Genomic DNA, 18837 nt, shown 5'->3' with positions numbered 1-18837 from the left:
TGCCCAGAGCTTTTTGCTCTGTGGAATTAGATTACCTCTGTCTGCAGTCTGGTTTTAGCCCTACTGAAAATAACCAGAGATATGAAGCTGAAACTGTAGACCTCCTTATAGGCCTCATAGCCTTTGAGCCCCCATGTCCAGATGGGAAAAAAACAGCTCAGTGAAAAGGGCAGTGTTAAAGCAAAACAATTCTAGATGTTTTAGTATGGTTTACCTCACTGGGCGGTGCCCTTCAGATATAGTATTTTAGTACGTATTTTTGTTGCATGATTGCTTGAAATAACATTAATATAATAAAATAAATGAAGATGAAAGCAATGGCCTTTAGCCTTTACAAATGAATGGCTCGGTTGTATCTAGCTGGTTATTTACCCAGTGATGCACACGAGGCACAGATATCCGTGTACAGAGATTTGATTGTGACGTTGCACTGAGCTAGGCTGGCGGGCCCCAAGACAGTGTGCAAGGAATCTCCCTCCCTGCATTGCGACACCAGCCGATGAAGAATAGAGCTGGTCAGCAAGTGTTCTCTTCCTTGTTCGACCGGATATGCCATACCATCTGAAACATCACCACCCCTGCCATCTCATTCACAATACCCCGTTAGTGAGATTCGAATCCACATAGATCTGTAGTGACCGACCACACTGTATGATTAATCATTCACCCATCTTCTTTCTTCAGTACGACTACACTCTTATTCTAGAAAAATGTACCTTGTACTGTACCTGCTATTGACTCCAGCTCAAGTGCTGAGCGTGAATATACATTGGGGAGCTGTGATCATTTGTCAACTCTCTGAAAGACTTAATAAAAACAACGCATTATGAATAATTTGAAATGATAATTAAGTGTAAACCTAGGCAGACATTTAAATTAAATGAGCGGTGCCCTCTAGTGGACTAATACAACAATCATATTTTTCTTATGTGAATTTTGACTTCTGATGAGGTTGATTGAGATGACCGGATGTGTTAATTGTTTGGCTGATTGATGATATGATGCCGTGTATGAAGATGTGACAGTACGCACTCTGTAGTCTAGGGATTGTCTATCTAATCTATGCGTTTGTAGTAACTACATAGAACTTTGGGTGGTGTACGCCGTATACCATTTTTTTTGTTTTTTTGTGTGTGTATACGCCATATCGGTTATGTATAACAGAGACATCATGCACAAACTAGCCTACACAATCGCAAAGCATGTGAAATACACTATATATACAAACGTATGTGGACACCCCTTCAAATTAGTGGATTCGTCTATTTCAGCCACACCCGTTGCTGACAGGTGTATAAAATCGAGCACACAGCCATGCAAACTCCATAGACAAACATTGGCAGTAGAATGTCCTTACTGAAGAGCTCAGTGGCTTTCAACGTGGCACGGTCATAGGATGCCACCCAACAAGTCTGTGTGTCAAATTTCTGCCCTGGTCAACTGTAAGTGCTGTTATTGTGAAGTGAAAATGTCTAGGAGCAACAACGGCTAGCCACGAAGTGGTAGGCCACACAAGTTCACACAACGGGGCCGCCGAGGCCTGAAGTGCGTTTAAAATAGTCTGTCCTCTGTTGCAACACCCACTACCAAGTTCCAAACTGCCTCTGGAAGCAACATCAGCACAATAACTGTTCGTCAGGAGCTTCATGAAGTGGGTTTCCATGGCCGAGCAGCCTCACCCAAGCCTAAGATCACCTGAGCTGACAAAATAAAAATCTGTTCTGCCTCTGAGCAAGGCAGTTAGCCCACTGTTCCAGGGCACCTACCTGATTCAGAGGGTTTGGGTTACATATGGAAGACACATTTCAGTTGAAGGCATTCAGTTGGACAACTGACTAGGTATCCCCCTTTCACCATGCGCAATGTTAAGCGGCGGCTGGAGTCGTGTAAAGCTTGCTGCCATTGGACGCTGGAGCAGTGGAAACGCAGTCCGACGGACTAATCTGTTTGGTGGATTCCAGGTGAACGGTACCTGCACGAATGCATAGTGCCAAGTGTAAAGTTTGGTGGAGGAGTAATGGTCAGGGCTGGTTTTCATGGTTCGGGCTAGGCCCCTTAATTCCAGTGAAGGGAAATCTTAACGCTACAGCATACAATGACATTATAGACAATTCTTCCAACTTTGTGGCAACAGTTTGAGGAAGGCCCTTTCCTGTTTCAGCAAGACAATTCATAAATTGGAACGCAGACTGTGACCCAGGCATAATCGCCCAACATCAGTGCCCGACTTCACTAACGCTTGTGTGGCTGAATAGAAGCAAGTGCTCGCAGCAATGTTCCAACATCTAGGGGATAACAATCGAAAAAGAGTGGTTGCTGTTACAGCAGGAAAGGAGGGGGGGGGGTGATTTTGGAATGAGATGTTCAAAGAGCAGGTGTCCACATACTTTTGGTCATGTAATGTGTGTTAATGCGAGCCACTCACAGCAGAATATCATCTGTCAGGCAGCAAGAGTGCGCACCTGTCAACTGGTTGTCGCATGAAGTGGCTCACAGAAGAATGACATCGGTAGCTGGTAGGGTAGATAGGAAAGATGTTTCAACTTATCAGTATCTATTGAAAAGGTTTAGTCAGTGGTTTTGGTTGAATCTATTCTATCAATCGGGAGTGCATTTGTTTTGCTAACTGCCATCACATGTACACTGTAGGCCTACATTGTTGTACAGAAACACTTCTAGCCAAACGGTCTCTTGCTAGGTGTGCAACTGAATTAAAGGGAAACTTCACCCTCCCAAAAAAAACGATTTACATTTTTTCCAGGCCTACAAAATGGTCTATATTAGAGATCGACCGATTAATCGGAATGGCCGATTTGAACTTTTCATAACAATCGGAAATCTGTATTTTTGGGCGCCGATTTGCCTTTTTTATTTAACTAGGCAGGTCAGTTAAGAAAACATTCTTATTTTCAATGACGGCCTAGGAATGGTGGGTTAACTGCCTTGTTCAGGGGCAGAAGGACAGATTTTCACATTGTCAGCTCGGGGGACCCAATCTTGCAACCTTACAGTTAACGAGTCCAACGCAATAACGACCTGCCCCTCTCTTGTTGCACTCCACAAGGAGTTAAGCGAATGCAGTTAGCCAAGCTAAGTTGCTAGCTAGCATTACATTTATCTTATATTATCTAGCGTGTCCTGCGTTGCATATAATCTGACTGAGCATACTTAGATATTTGTATCTGACTGAGCGGTGGTAGGCAGAAGCAGGCGCGTAAACATTCATTCAAACAGCACTTTCGTGCGATTTGACAGCAGCTCTTCGTTGTGCGTCAATCATTGCGCTGTTTATGACTTCAAGCTTATCAACTCCCGAGATGAGGCTCGTGTAACCGAAGTGAAATGGCTAGCTAGTTAGCGCAAGCTAATTGTCAATGTGTTGCTGGTTCGAGCCCAGGGAGGAGAGGGACGGAAGCTATACTGTTACACTGGCAATACTAAAGTGCCTATAAGAACATCCAATAGTCAAAGGTTAATGAAATACAAATGGTATAGAGGGAAATAGTCCTATAATTCCTATAATAACTACAACCTAAAACTTCTTACCTGGAAATATTGAAGACTCATGTTAAAAGGAACCACCAGCTTTCATATGTTCTCATGTTCTGAGCAAGGAACTGAAACGTTAGCTTTCTTACATAGCACATATTGCACTTTTACTTTCTTCTCCAACACTTTTTTCACATTATTTAAACCAAATTGAACATGTTTCATTATTTACTTGAGGCTAAATTGATTTTATTGATGTATTATATTAAGTTAAAATAAGTGTTCATTCAGTATTGTTGTAATTGTCAATACAAATACATTTATTTTAATTTTTAATTTGGCAGATTAATCGGTATCTGCTTTTTTGGTCCTCCAATAATCGGTATCGGCGTTGAAAAATCATAATCGGTCGACCTCTATAGTCCATATGGTTTAAGCGTTATGGATTTAGAACATCCAATTTGTCGTTCTTGTCTATAAAGTGTGATTTGAGAGTGATCCTGAAAAAAAGAAAGGGAAATACACAGGGCACCTTTTCTGGGCCGTTTTGGGAATTATTATGCTAAATTTGAGCATACCTACTTCTCCAGGCACCACTATACCACTGGGTGGAGTCATCTACTCACTGATTTGTCATATGTGTTGGGGAGGGAAAAACACGTGAACATTTGCACAAGGGGAGGGAGAGTATCTCTCTGGGAGGGAGGCGGGGGAAGTTTATAGCTGCTGCGTCAGAGCATTAGATGTGTTCTGTGCTAGCAGACAGTCCGCTGACCTCAGTCGTACACCCTGAGAGAAGGGGCGAGAGGGAGGGGAAGAGACAGGCAGAGAAAGGGAGAGTGAGACAAGGAACACTGCAGTCTCACAGGAGGAAGGTTTGGTTGTCCCCCCCCATCTTCCACCTCGGTCCCCGCACCCCACCCGACTGCAGGCCAACACACCGCACGCTGTCTGGAATGCCCTGCTGATACCTACATAGCGTCTCTATCATGGAAAACGGAAAAACGGAAAACGGAGACTCCCAGCCTCCGCCACAGTGGAAAGACAAGGGTATCCCTCTTCCTTATTTTACTGTTGCGGCAACCTTTTCAAGTTTTTTATTTAGCCATGATGGCAGGGTTCTATAGACAGATTTCATTTGTGAAATGGAAAGTAGTCTGTTTTTAGGTGGTAGTTATTAAACAATGAGCAGGTATTGTGGACATTAGGATGTTACTGGTAATGACTTTGGTAGTTTTGAGTGGGTTGTTGGAGGTTGCTTGTCCTATCCAATCATGCAAATAATTTACTCTATGAATGAGTAGCCGTCCGTAGATAACTGATTGTTGGTAAGAGGCACTCTTAATGCTCCCCCCCCCCCCATGATTGCTGGCAGATGACCTTTGGTCAGAGTAGTGCTGACGGGAGGAAGTCTGTCCAAAGGTGCATAGTGGGAGGAGGGGCGTTAAGCAAAAGTGAGAACATTGTCTAATGATTTCCATGCAGCCTGGAGGTGACTCACCAGTGCACCAGGAGTCTCTTCCCCAGGGGTCTCTCTAACCCCTCTGACAAAAGTGCATGCTGAATGCAGGGCCAGCCTTCAGCTCTACAGTTTGCTGATGAGGCGTTAGAAAGGTGTATAGAAGTCAATTGTTCAGCATGTGCGAAACAGTGGTCAGTAGCCTCAATTTTTAAACGGATTCACATTTGCCCTATATGGCAAGCACCAGGTGATCCATGTGGCTTATGGCAGAAGAGTTCTTCTAGTGTTTTCCAGGCCCAGCTGTAGCCATCTGCTTTCAGATCAGACTGGGACATGGGTTGCCTAAGCATCACACTGGTGCTGTGGCTGTGCTCATATCAGCCGATGTCATGTGCTGCTGCCTTTGCATCATTCTGTGATGGAGAATGGCAATCGGCACACATTGCAACAAAGGGCCTCTGTGTCAACTCTATTTGACTAAATGGTATGTCGTCCTTTCTGGCAATTACTATCTGGCTGTGCACCATCAGTAAAGCATAAAAGAGGCACTTGGCCACTTTCGGATAAGGTAATGAAATTAGTGTAGTAGATTTATTAGGCAAGCATAGGTGGCCTGACAACTCACAATTTTTCTGTTGCTCTGTCGTTCTCTACATACTATAGTCTGCGACTGCCGTCATGGGACCGTCTCCAACCAGTCTGGGTATCAAACCCAATGGCTAATTTATGAACTGCCGCATTTCTCACGTGTGTTCTGGCTCTGGGCCGACCCATTGGTTTCTGGACTAATCAGACTCCCCAAAGTTTTCGCATTCGGTGAAGGGTCGACAAGGTACTTTGATCTAGACTCCAGTGGGTGTGGTGTAGCCAAAGACAGTACGGTATGAAGATGGGCAGAAACTGCATTTCCAATAGAAATCCTTGATCACACTTGTAGGCGATGTCATGGCGACATTAGCTAGCAAAGCTCATGTGTAGAAACACGACATTGGGTCTAACAGTAGTCTTGTGCCAAACTGCTCATGTGCAGTCTGTCAAATCAAAGACACTCCTTTGCGATTAAGTATTTTTTTTTTTTTTACCAAAATGAAAATGTGTCTGTCACTTTCACAGGGTTGGAGTAATAACATGTTCAACTACTTAACTAAGGAATAATTTTTCACTTCTCTCATCGACTTCTCAAACCCCGGCCTGGTCTGTTTAGTAACCGTTCCCGTAAGTCTTGTGATGTAGCGCCCTAGGTTTAGAAACTCTGTCGTTTTTGGCCGTAGCTAGCCTACACTAACATCCGGTTTTCAGGGATAGTGTTTTCAACATGACTTCTGTTTCCCTTGTAAAACGGAAGTGGGAACTCCACTCTACTTCTTTCTACGCCTGCCATGTTAGGTTAGGCCAGAGCAAGGAGTCTGGGTAGCCAGGCAAAGCATAGGCCTGTCGTTTCTCTTTGAATATGATAAAGGGTGAATTGATTTCCAATGGGCATGTATTCTGATTCTAGAGTTTGACTGGTTCCAACTGGGGCATTAGGGCTACAAAAATCTGTTCTTACTAACATGGAATCACTGTCAGGCACTTGTTGCTAAATATTGGTCCACAGCTTTAAATGGTTGTATGAAAGACTTTAAATAAATTGCAAACTGCCTCTGGTGGTCTGTTTCTGCATTTGTTGGAATATGGCTTTGTTACTCATAATTTTATATTTGATCTGGATTTGTAGGTCTGCAAGATGCACTGTTGTGTTGTTGATTTGAACTGGTCAACATTTGCAGAGTTATGTAACATTTACCACACCTACTACTCCCCAATTTTCATTCCGTGTTGAAACCAAATGATTATTCATGCAAAGCTTTACCACACTTCACTCATTGTAGAAAAGCTCATTCACATATTTGCATTCGTCATGTATTGAAACGTATTATGGGTTAATTATTAAGGGCTGAGGCGCTGCAGAGCTGTGCATACAATTGTCTTTCTATCAAATCGACCTAGCAGGAGGTGAACTGCCTCGCTCTCCCTCACACAGCTGAGCTGGTGCTGAATGCGAGGAGGCTCAAGATGGATGCCAAACGGGGTTAGTGCTGTCATGCTCTTGTTTACGATGCTGATTTTTTTCATATCACATTTATATTCGATTGCATTGCAATTTTAATTAACCACTGCTTGACACATGCTTTGGTGGGAGGCAGATGTGAAGGAATTGAGCTGTGCGTGGCACGCTACTGACGTTTATCTGGCCTGATAGAAAGACATGGCGTTATCGACGATTATTGGCGTTTTCCCTGTATCTATATCCCCTATGGATATATTAAAGACGAGTGTATATATATATATATACAAATATGGTGATGTATACGGAAGGACTTTATTAAAACATGGTGTGTTTATAGGATCAGATCAGCGCTGTTGATGAATCGTGGGCTATTTTTAGGTCCTCATGCTAGTGCATGCTTACCATGTGTAGCTAGACAGACACGTTCGGACTGAAAGGCCCCCCCTTCACGTTTTTATTGATTGCACGTCAGCTAATATTGCTCGCAACATTCTAGACATAGGGCCATGGTGATGCAAATTCAGGGTCCGGCCAGCTAAGGCTAATATGCTAGCTAGCTATGTATGGAACTAGCTTTTAAGTTCGGGTTTTGGGCAGATGAAAAGTTAACGGCACCTCACGACGTGGTCCATTTTTAAGCTAAGGGTACCGATTGTCTGACTTGTACCTCAGATTTGATGCCTCTCAAAAACCATTGTGACTTTTGACAGTCAAGTGTGTGCCTAGGCTGGATAAAACTGCCGATGCTGCTTATGATCTTGGTCCTGCAGTGTTTTTAGGCATTTGATTTTTTTAAAGTGTCAGCTTTATGATCATATAATTTCAATCAAATTCATGCAACAAAAGTCGTTGCTTTGGTACTTAATATGATTATCTTTTTGGGCAGAAACTTGTCAGATGTGATTTAGGTTTTCAACTATAAGCTCATTCATCACTTGTTAAGCCATTTGAAATCTGGCAGCCTGCTAAGTCATTTCACATTGCAGACTCAAACAATGTCAGCTTGCTGGCTAGCCTACGTTTTTGAAATTCGTCAGCCAGTAGGAAATCGTCTGTTTCACATCTACTATTGTACACTGACCTGCTAGGAATCCCTGGTGAAACACAATCATGGGTCTGTCCTGCCCCCAGCTCTGTAATTTTAGCCATCACCCAATCTTCACACAGAAATGGGCGCTAGGCCAATAACATGACTCCTATGAATGGACAATTACCTGCAGTGCTATACTGGTACAGCAGTAAACTAAAACACCAAGGATTTCCTTTTATTGAAGTGCACGTATCCAGACATGTGGCTAGGAGCTAAGATTTTCATAGATTTCTCTCTGATTCATCTCGTCTATACATCACCGCCATGATATAGCGTAGCATAATGTGTTGAAAGGAAGCCCACTTTTTTTTGTGCTCATGCACTGCAGCTATCTGACCCTTACCCTTCTCCCCTGCAGTGGTAGAGCTCCTGTACTGGCGTGATGTCAAGACCTCGGGCGTGGTGTTTGGCGCTAGCCTCTCCCTGCTGCTCTCCCTGACACTGTGCAGCATCGTCAGTGTCTCCTCCTACATCGGTCTGGCTCTCCTCTCTGTCACCATCTGCTTCAGGATATACAAGGGGATCCTGCAGGCCATCCAGAAGTCCGACGAAGGGCACCCATTCAAGTGAATAACCAATAACCAACTCAATTTACACCATGACATATTGCAGACAACATCCATATATTCTATTACATTTGACATGCCATGACATATTGCAGACAACATCCATATATTCTATTACATTATACATGCCTTACTTCCAAGGGGCAGATTAGGATGCCAAGCAGCGTAACGTTGACGTCTCGCTTACATTTCTAATACCGCAGCCTTGTGGGCCTATTAGAATAATATGAAAGGGGGATACCTAGTCAGTTCTCCAACTGAAATGTGTCTTCTGCATTTAACCCAACCCCTCTGAATCAGAGCGGTGCAGCGGGCTGCATTAATCGACATCCACGTCTTTGGGGAACAGTGGGTTAACTGCCTTGCTCAGGGGTAGAACAACAGATTTTTACCTTGTCATCTCGGGGATTCGATCTAGCAACCTTTCGGTTACTGGCCCAACTCTCTAACCACTAAGACCATGGAACGGTGATCAATATACCAAGGAAGTGTTTCCAAAGAGTATGCATCTATATAGGGTTTGAGGATAATTCCATTTAGTCAATTCAGGAATTGAATTTCATTTAATTGACTGAATTGAAACCCCACATCAGTTTTAGGAATTTGCCATTTGAACATTAATCCAGCTACTTGGCTAATTGATAGAGATGGTTCTGTTGGAGTAAAACATTGACTTGAAAGCTGTTCAGGAGAAGTGAGCATCACTTGATTTGATGGGTTGCAGTTGTGGATATATTCTCAGCCATTAAGGGAGAAGGGACGTGGCTCCTATTTGAGAGTAAACATTGCCACTCAGTCGCACACAGAGCTGCAACTCAGTTTATCCCCGTTCCTGGCAGTGGCTCAAAGCCGCCTTATGAGTTCTCACTAACCACTTGTTAAGATTTGAATTAGCTGGTTTTAAGATTACAATCAAAATGACTGGTACTCAGAAAGTTATAACTAAGCTGGTTCTTGGCTTTGCATTTAAGAAATCAATCTAGCATGCAAACAGAAAAAGGCTAACTATTCTCCTTGACAACCTGTGTGGGCTACAGAGGTTATTATAGACCCTTCACCCATGTTTTGTGATTACGTTCTCCGTATTGCTATTAGTGTTAAGGCACCATATTTGGATTCATGATTTGTCTTGCAGGCTGTACCTGGATCAGGATGTGGCTCTGTCAGAGGGAACTGTCCATAAGTACAGCGACTGCGTTCTGGCACGGTTCAACACAACAGTCACTGAGCTGCGTCGCCTCTTCCTGGTTGAAGACCTGGTGGATTCCCTAAAGGTGAGTGTTTATGCAACTGAAGATTTTACGGATGTAGGCCAACCTCCTGCATGAAAATATAGTGCTTGTATAGGAGGTACGGTCACTCGTAACCTGCAAACCCATATTTGATTTCAGAATTGGTTAGGATAATAAAAACTGACAACCTCCTGCTAGTTGGGGAGCCCTGCCTTAATAGCTACTGACATTTCAGCTGAAAACATTTGCCCTTAAATCTATGATTACGTTCACATGTAAAGTGAGTGGCTTTGAGCTTTCCTTTCGTTTTGTCCATGTACAGTCAGGCTGAAGTAGGTGTCTTAAGGGGGGAGACAGCAGCTGTTGAGAGCTATGAGGTTTCTACATGCTTGTCAACACCTTCCAGTTCAACTTTTGCCCTGTCCACTGCTAAGGCCACTCCAGCTCCCTCCTCCCAACCTGTCTGGCCCCTAGCTGTGGGTGGGGGTGTCTTTGGTCCTAGCCCGACCTCTGTTAGAGCAGTGGTTCCCAACTCCGGTCCTCAAGTACCCCCAACAGTACACATTTTTATTCTAACCCTGGACAAGAACACCTGATTCAACTAATCATCAAGCTCTCTGAGTTGAATTGGGTATGTTAGTCTGGGGCTTCAACAAAAATGTGCACTGTTGGAGGGTACAGTGCATTAGACCTCTGCCTATTCAACAGAGCCATTGGCTACATCAATTTAGGTTTATTAAGGTTCATGAAGTGTCATCTATTTATTCTGTAGTGTACCCTGTGAGCAGAGCGAAATAGTGACATCGTAAACCTCTGCCAAATGTCATAAATAAACATCACTTTGGCTACACCACTATGACCTTATTTATACATTTGGGACAAGGTATAAATGCTTGTTGATGTTTTGATTCCAGGTCAGAGATTCTCAAGACAGTTTCTTTAGTTGATCATTTTAAGAGCTCTGTCTACCATGTCCATTTTTAAAGTGGGGCTACCCACCTTGCATATTACCATATAAGGATGCATGTGATCCTGGATTACGTCTGCAAAGTACCGAGTGTCTAAATGCCGTAGGAAAGTATATGCTACATTACGGGAAATTGTTATAGAATATCTTTGCTAATCAATATATGGAAAATGGTATCCTACATATTGGCCTAGTGTTTTAAACACACTGAAATAAAACCTGTCATTCTTTCTCCCATTCAGTTTGCTGTGCTGATGTGGATTCTCACCTATGTTGGTGCCTTGTTCAACGGACTCACTCTCTTTATTCTGGGTAAGATGCTTTATAAATGGCAATTAATAACTTATAAAGGCATTTATGCTGTTTTGTTGCTATGGTGCCTAGGGAAGCAGTATCATGTGATTAGCTCTGTAATACTCTCAGGAACAGGCCTAAGCTGGGTTTATTTCAGGATACCATGCGAGTCCGAATAGAGACAGTGGTTGACTGACAGGTTTCGGTCTGACATCATTATAACCGCCAGCTTCCTTTTTAAATACTTTGACATGCATCTGATCCACCCTTCTGGGTATAAAGGGACATGCCATCAAGATACTGTTTAGAGATTGCAGCAGAGCCAGGTTGAATAATGCCACCTTGTTATAGAACATTATCTTTTTTTTCTCCCTCCAGGTCTGGTTGGAATGTTTAGCTGCCCTATTGTCTATGAGAAGTACAAGGTATGAGCTGATAAATGTATGAAAAGTTCATGTGAAGGAATCATAGAACACCCACACCTCTCGACAGTAACCACGACCCCCCCCCCCCCCCCACACCTCTCGACAGTAACCACGATCCCCTCCACACCTCTCGACAGTAACCACGATCCCCCACACACCTCTCGACAGTAACCACGATCCCCCCACACACCTCTCGACAGTAACCACGATCCCCCACACACCTCTCGACAGTAACCACGATCCCCCCACGCACCTCTCGACAGTAACCACGATCCCCCCCACGCACCTCTCGACAGTAACCACGATCCCCCCCACTCTCGACAGTAACCACGACCCCCACGCGCCTCTCGACAGTAACCACGACGCGCCTCTCGACAGTAACCACGACGCGCCTCTCGACAGTAACCACGACGCGCCTCTCGACAGTAACCACGACGCGCTCTCGACAGTAACCACGACGCGCCTCTCGACAGTAACCACGACGCGCCTCTCGACAGTAACCACGACGCGCCTCGACAGTAACCACGACGCGCCTCTCGACAGTAACCACGCGCCTCTCGGCACGCGCCTCTAACCACGACGCGCCTCAGTAACCACGACGCGCCTCTCGGCAGTAACCACGACGCGCCTCTCGGCAGTAACCACGACGCGCCTCTCGGCAGTAACCACGACGCGCCTCCGGCAGTAACCACGCGCGCCTCTCGGCAGTAACCACGACGCGCCTCTCGGCAGTAACCACGACGCGCCTCCGGCAGTAACCACGACGCGCCTCTCGGCAGTAACCACGACGCGCCTCTCGGCAGTAACCACGGCGCCTCTCGGCAGTAACCACGACGCGCCTCTCGGCAGTAACCACGACGCGCCTCTCGGCAGTAACCACGACGCGCCTCTCGGCAGTAACCACGACGCGCCTAGTAACCACGACGCGCCTCGGCAGTAACCACGCGCCCTCTCGGCAGTAACCACGACGCGCCTCTCGGCAGTAACCACGACGCGCCTCTCGGCAGTAACCACGACGCGCCTCTCGGCAGTAACCACGACGCGCCTCTCGGCAGTAACCACGACGCGCCTCTCGGCAGTAACCACGACGCGCCTCTCGGCAGTAACCACGACGCCTCTCGGCAGTAACCACGACGCGCCTCTCGGCAGTAACCACGACGCGCCTCTCGGCAGTAACCAGTAACCACGACGCGCCTCTCGGCAGTAACCACGACGCGCCTCTCGGCAGTAACCACGACGCGCCTCTCGGCAGTAACCACGACGCGCCTCTCGGCAGTAACCACGACGCGCCTCTCGGCAGTAACCACGACGCGCCTCTCGGCAGTAACCACGACGCGCCTCTCGGCAGTAACAACGTCGTAACCACGATCAATTGACTTCATAGCCAATTGAGGCAGAAGTATTATACCTGAGCTTTTCACTATAATTATTTTTATTTTGTTTTATTTTATTTTAGGTACAGATTGACCATTACGTGGGTATGGCCAGCAAGCAGGTTAAAGACATTATTGCAACGTAAGTAAATACCAGTGGACGAAATAAAAATATATTGGCATTGTCTTAATGAAGAAAAGTAGGTATCCAAAAAAAAAAACTTTCTTTCAATAACCATGTCAATTGTTGAGGCCCAAACGTTGTTGTGAAGTAAGTTAATACTGGAGGACAAAATGTAAATAACTTGGCAGTGATGTAATCAGACAAATATGAAGCTTTCAAGTATTGAAAGTGTGTATGGAAGAGGAATGTGATTGAAGCCCTTTAGCCTTTTCTATTAATGACAGTAATGGGACAGTGGACTGCACTGTGTTGCATTCCGATGTCTTTCTGTCAGGAAAATACAGAAATTAAAACACTTATTTTACATATCTGAATAATTAGATTTTATGAAATTCAGTGGCAATAAAACAAGGTCATTATTGAATACTTTGGAAAAGAGTAGAAATCTGTGACATGAAATGCCTCATGTTATACCGCTTCAACATTTTGTGCACGTTTTTGTTCATGAGACATACACTGCTCAAAAAAATAAAGGGAACACTTAAACAACACAATGTAACTCCTTAGGAAGCAACATTGATTGACAATAAATTTCACATTTAGACAACAGGTGGAAATTATAGGCAATTAGCAAGACACCCCCAATAAAGGAGTGGTTCTGCAGGTGATAACCACAGGACCACTTCTCAGTTCCTATGCTTCCTGGCTGATGTTTTGGTCACTTTTGAATGCTGGCGGTGCTTTCACTCTAGTGGTAGCATGAGACGGAGTCTACAACCCACACAAGTGGCTCAGGTAGTGCAGCTCATCCAGGATGGCACATCAATGCGAGCTGTGGCAAGGTTTGCTGTGTCTGTCAGCATAGTGTCCAGAGCATGGAGGCGCTACCAGGAGACAGGCCAGTACATCAGGAGACGTGGAGGAGGCTGTAGGAGGGCAACAACCCAGCAGCAGGACCGCTATACCTCCGCCTTTGTGCAAGGAGGAGCACTGCCAGAGCCCTGCAAAATGACCTCCAGCAGGCCACAAATGTGCATGTGTCTGCTCAAACGGTCAGAAACAGACTCCATGAGGGTGGTATGAGGGCCCGACGTCCACAGGCGGGGGTTGTGCTTACAGCCCAACACCGTGCAGGACGTTTGGCATTTGCCAGAGAACACCAAGATTGGCAAATTCGCCACTGGCGCCCTGTGCTCTTCACAGATGAAAGCAGGTTCACACTGAGCACATGTGACAGACGTGACAGAGTCTGGAGACGCCGTGGAGAACGTTCTGCTGCCTGCAACATCCTCCAGCATGACCGGTTTGGCGGTGGGTCAGTCATGGTGTGGGGTGGCATTTCTTTGGGTGGCTGCACAGCCCTCCATGTGCTCGCCAGAGGTAGCCTGACTGCCGTTAGGTACCGAGATGAGATCCTCAGACCCCTTGTGAGACCATATGCTGGTGCGGTTGGCCCTGGGTTCCTCCTAATGCAAGATGATGCTAGACCTCATGTGGCTGGAGTGTGTCAGCAGTTCCTGCAAGAGGAAGGCATTGATGCCATGGACTAGCCCGCCCGTTCCCCAGACCTGAATCCAATTGAGCACATCTGGGACATCATGTCTCGCTCCATCCACCAACGCCACGTTGCACTACAGACTGTCCAGGAGTTGGCGGATGCTTTAGTCCAGGTCTGGGAGGAGATAGAATCCCTCAGGAGACCATCCGCCACCTCATCAGGACCATGCCCAGGCGTTGTAGGGAGGTCCTACAGGCACGTGGAGGCCACACACACACTACTGAGCCTCATTTTGACTTGTTTTAAGGACATTACATCAAAGTTGGATCAGCCTGTAGTGTGGTTTTCCACTTTAATTTTGTGTGACTCCAAATCCATAAATTTGATTTCCATTGATAATTTGTGTGATTTTGTTGTCAGCACATTCAACTATGTAAAGAAAAACGTATTTAATAAGAATATTTCATTCATTCAGATCTAGGATGTTATTTTAGTGTTCCCTTTATTTTTTTGAGCAGTGTATATTGCATCATTTTACTGTTAATAGGTTCTGCAAGAATTCTATTATTGTAGACAAAAATGAAAGGTGTACAAGTGTTCCACCTGACCAAAGTTATCCAAACAGTGTTTACATGCAAATTTTATCAAAAGGTATAACCCCACCCCTTGTATTCAATTCATTCAAAACCAGAATTTAATTACCCGAACACTTGAAATATCTTCTATGAACCTTTGGCTGGATGTTTATAATTACTTCATTTAAAATAAAAAAAATTTACACGTTGGTATTTGTGACTGTCGTACCTTATTTGGTTTTTACGTAGCTGCTCTCCTGCCTACATAATAAGTAGGCTATATTGAATTGAAGTGTTTTCTTAAGTTTTTACTCAGAAAGAGCTTTCTTTTTGGAGTTTTTTTAAAGCTGCAATATTAACATTGTCTGTGACTAAAGCTGTGCTGCCTTTCACTTTCAGGGTGCAGTCCAAAGTCCCAGGACTGAAGCGTGTGAAGGCAGAGTAAAGTAAAGAGAATGAGCCAGTCCCTGAGACTCCCTATGAGAGGGTGGAGGGCACTCGGCGGGGGGGTGGGGGGGGGCATGCACCCCTGCATAACTGCTATTTTCAATCTCTTTTCAGTTCATAATTCCTTGTTCCCTGAAACACCCTGGGTTATGTTTTTAAAAATATATATTATTCACCAGCTCAAAAGTGTTCAACTTTTGATTAACTAATTTGAACATGCTGATCTATCTGGCTTAAAATGCTAGTTTGTGTGAAATATGAAGAAAGAAAAAAAATAAGGCTTATTATTTTAATCTTGGACCTGACCAGTGATGCATTTTGAAATAAAATTGTGTTTAGAGCTGGTTCATTTGTTCTCTCCCTTGATGCAGTGTTCAGAAAATTGGAATTGCATTGTCTTTTTTGTAATGAGGGAGGGTTAATTGGTACCTTTGTGGAATCCTGAATACCTGTTGTTATTTGGTATGATTAAGTTAGTGGTGTTTGTGATTTTACTGTTTTATTGATAGACTGTAGTTTCAAAGCTTCTAGCTCTCTTCAGTGGCTATTGAGTGTACTTGACACAAGGTGTTGACGTGTCATTGTGCTTGACGATGGTCTTTAATGCCAGCAGGGCGATAATCCATAGCACTTCATGCTTCTGAGTATTTCTAGCTAGAAACATTTAGAACATTAATGATCATTTCACCTCATGCAGCTGCCTATTTAAACTCTGGAAGAACACGTTTACAAACAACTTAAGACAAAAAAAAATGGACATACCATCTGTGGACCCAATATCTAAAGCTGCAAAATTATGTAACATGGAAACTTCAAGCATTGTTTATGCAAGTAATTGTGAATGATACTTCATACAATTGTAATGAACTCTTATGAGAACTGTTTGTGGAATGCATTGTGAAATAGAAACAATTACAATAAAGCTTATAGATGAATTACTGTGGAGGTCTTTTCTCTCAGGCAATATGGAGGATTTAGAAAAGTAGCCACGGATATAGTTACAGAAACTACCTATAACAACCCCATGGTCCTATAGGAAAGGATGTTGCTAACATTTTCCATCCCATAAGAATGGACTGTATGCTGAGCTGTTCTAAATAGCATGTAGGAATGTAAATACTTCCAGTACATGATGTAGTACACATTTGGCACGTAATGTGTCAATTTCATAACTGCATTTAATTATTTGATTGCCAGTGAAATTACGTTTAGCAAACTCTCTAATCCAGTGAATACACAGTGTAAGGAATGTTGGGAGACTGAAAAAAGCTCAATGCCTTGAGTCATACCCACGTGTTTGCGGACAAATAACAAATTCGGTATTCTCATTTAATTTTTCCATACACTTAATACTTGCACATGTACACTCACAATAAATTGGTATAAAACATTGTCATTCATACGATAAAATCACCACAGATGTTTGATTAAAAAATAAATTCATGCATTTGAGCATTTTTTTTAAAAATTTACAATATGATACAAATACTTTTACGATATCTAGACAATCTGTCTTGTACAAAAATTAAATGAATAAAAATATGTAAACAGGAATCCATACTGCTTAAAGAATGCACATATAGTAACATATTGCTGCCACACTGCTAGCTAAACATTAGTGAGACTGACAGGCTAAAGACAGCAAGGCTAAGCGCGCTATTCATTCTGTAAAGCTAAAGTGTTACACATTCCGCAAAAGAAATGTAAAGGTAATTTCTGAGCTGACGTGCAGCGTTTACCGTGAATGCGGGAACATTGTCTTTACATTTCGATCACGCTGTAAAACTGAATTTCCGTGATGCGGATTAACGAGACGACTAAGAGTTCAACAGTAGACCAAGGCCTGGTTTCCCAAAAGCATTTTGGCCTTAAAATGCTTTTGGGAAACCAGGTTCAGGGCTTGAGTAAGACTGTATAGTCAGCTTTGGTGTGACAGGTTGCCGTCTCCTGGACTGTCTATTTCACTTTAGCACTGACTTTGATAAATAATTTGAGGAGAAATGTACTCTATACGATTGTGACGTCTCACCTAACTATTTTAAGATGAATGTAAATCGACCTGGATAAGAGCATCTGCTAAATGACAAATCTAAATGTAAGCCACCCAGTTGATATCCCTTACTGGAAGTGAATGTTGAAACATACGGTAACGCTTCAGTACTAGTTCTATAAACATTATTTTTGTTGAATCTTTTCACAATGGTTATATGGAAGCATGTTTCACCAAGATATTTCACAAAATTTAAGTAACATTTTGACAATAGTTAAAAGCATTTTAAGAATGCTTCCTAATCTTTTTTGTAACAACCACAAGCTGAAAATTGATCGTCAGATCACATTAACATTTAAATATTTTCAATAGAGCTATTATAACTTACTATGTCACATGTTACATCATCTCATCATACTTTGGATGTTGTATGCATAAACGGCAGCAAACCAATGCCCCTTTCTGCATATTGAATGAGAAACTTTACAATCGAATAGCACCAGAGGTGTACAAAATAATTTCAAACGTGAAACTGCAAAAAAATATAACAAGTAGAAATATTCATAAAGGCACTTAAGGATATTAATACTTTCAAATGAATTATGGGGGGGAGAAACTTTTATACTCTACACTGGCCAGGATTTAGGGCTATTTTCAATCTATTGCTGTAGCGATACAGATTGCGCAATAGAAATTAAGGTAATTTCAGATTGAGCCGACATAGGCAGCATTTACTGTGAATGCAATCTCTGCAAACGCGGGAACATTGCCTTTCAAATCTGCATTGTCAACCATGTGCGATTTGATTGAATCCCAGACATTATCAATGGTTTCATTATAAATCAATAGCTGGCATGGCAACCTGCTTTCATGTGTCCTTCATTGAAAGCAGATGTGAATGTAAACACTGCCGTTTCTTGTTAGGCCAGAAAATCAAACATTTTCTAGTGGCAAAAAAATCTACTTCAAAGTGGTTTCCTGTTAGAAAAGGAGCTACCTGCTCTGCCTAATGCTTAGACTTGAATTAATAGTACAGTGATTAGCATATTGCCCATCCCCAGGTGTTGTTCTAAGGATAGGGAGACAGTTGCAGGCAAAAAGGTAGACCGCAGCCAGACACTTGAGGCTTTGGGATCCTGGCTGCATTCCTGTCGGAATCCAAGACTTACTGCGGTGGGCTAAGGAGTCTGGGTGCATGTTAGTGGATGGTTGTGGAGAAAAGGCTCCGGTTTACAGGCATTTCCACACAAAGACA

General features: G+C 43.6%; 2 protein-coding genes across 11 annotated transcripts in view; one reads left to right on the top strand and one right to left on the bottom strand.

Annotated features, from left to right (window-relative positions):
* The window catches only part of LOC115135015 (reticulon-1-A-like), a 27961-nt gene extending 11434 nt beyond the window's left edge, over positions 1–16527 (top strand). For 6 of the 8 annotated variants that reach the window (XM_029669189.2, XM_029669188.2, XM_029669191.2 and 3 more), the window contains 6 exons: positions 8450–8657; positions 9793–9931; positions 11099–11168; positions 11529–11575; positions 13032–13090; positions 15545–16527. In XM_029669189.2, coding sequence (XP_029525049.1) covers positions 8450–8657; positions 9793–9931; positions 11099–11168; positions 11529–11575; positions 13032–13090; positions 15545–15590 — 569 coding nt within the window. In that variant the 3' untranslated portion in view covers positions 15591–16527. Of the gene's footprint in view, positions 1–4228; positions 4540–6974; positions 7023–8449; positions 8658–9792; positions 9932–11098; positions 11169–11528; positions 11576–13031; positions 13091–15544 lie in introns of those variants that run through there. The other 2 variants (XM_029669193.2, XM_029669195.2) reach the window with 2 other exon arrangements.
* The window catches only part of LOC115135014 (echinoderm microtubule-associated protein-like 6), a 134307-nt gene continuing 131391 nt past the window's right edge, over positions 15922–18837 (bottom strand). For all 3 annotated transcript variants that reach the window (XM_065023129.1, XM_065023128.1, XM_029669186.2), the window contains one exon: positions 15922–18837. In XM_065023129.1, coding sequence (XP_064879201.1) covers positions 18813–18837 — 25 coding nt within the window. In that variant the 3' untranslated portion in view covers positions 15922–18812.

The sequence above is a fragment of the Oncorhynchus nerka genome, linkage group LG10, assembly GCF_034236695.1.
Source record: "Oncorhynchus nerka isolate Pitt River linkage group LG10, Oner_Uvic_2.0, whole genome shotgun sequence".
NCBI lineage: Eukaryota > Metazoa > Chordata > Actinopteri > Salmoniformes > Salmonidae > Oncorhynchus > Oncorhynchus nerka.
This window is presented reverse-complemented; position numbering and strand designations above follow the sequence as displayed.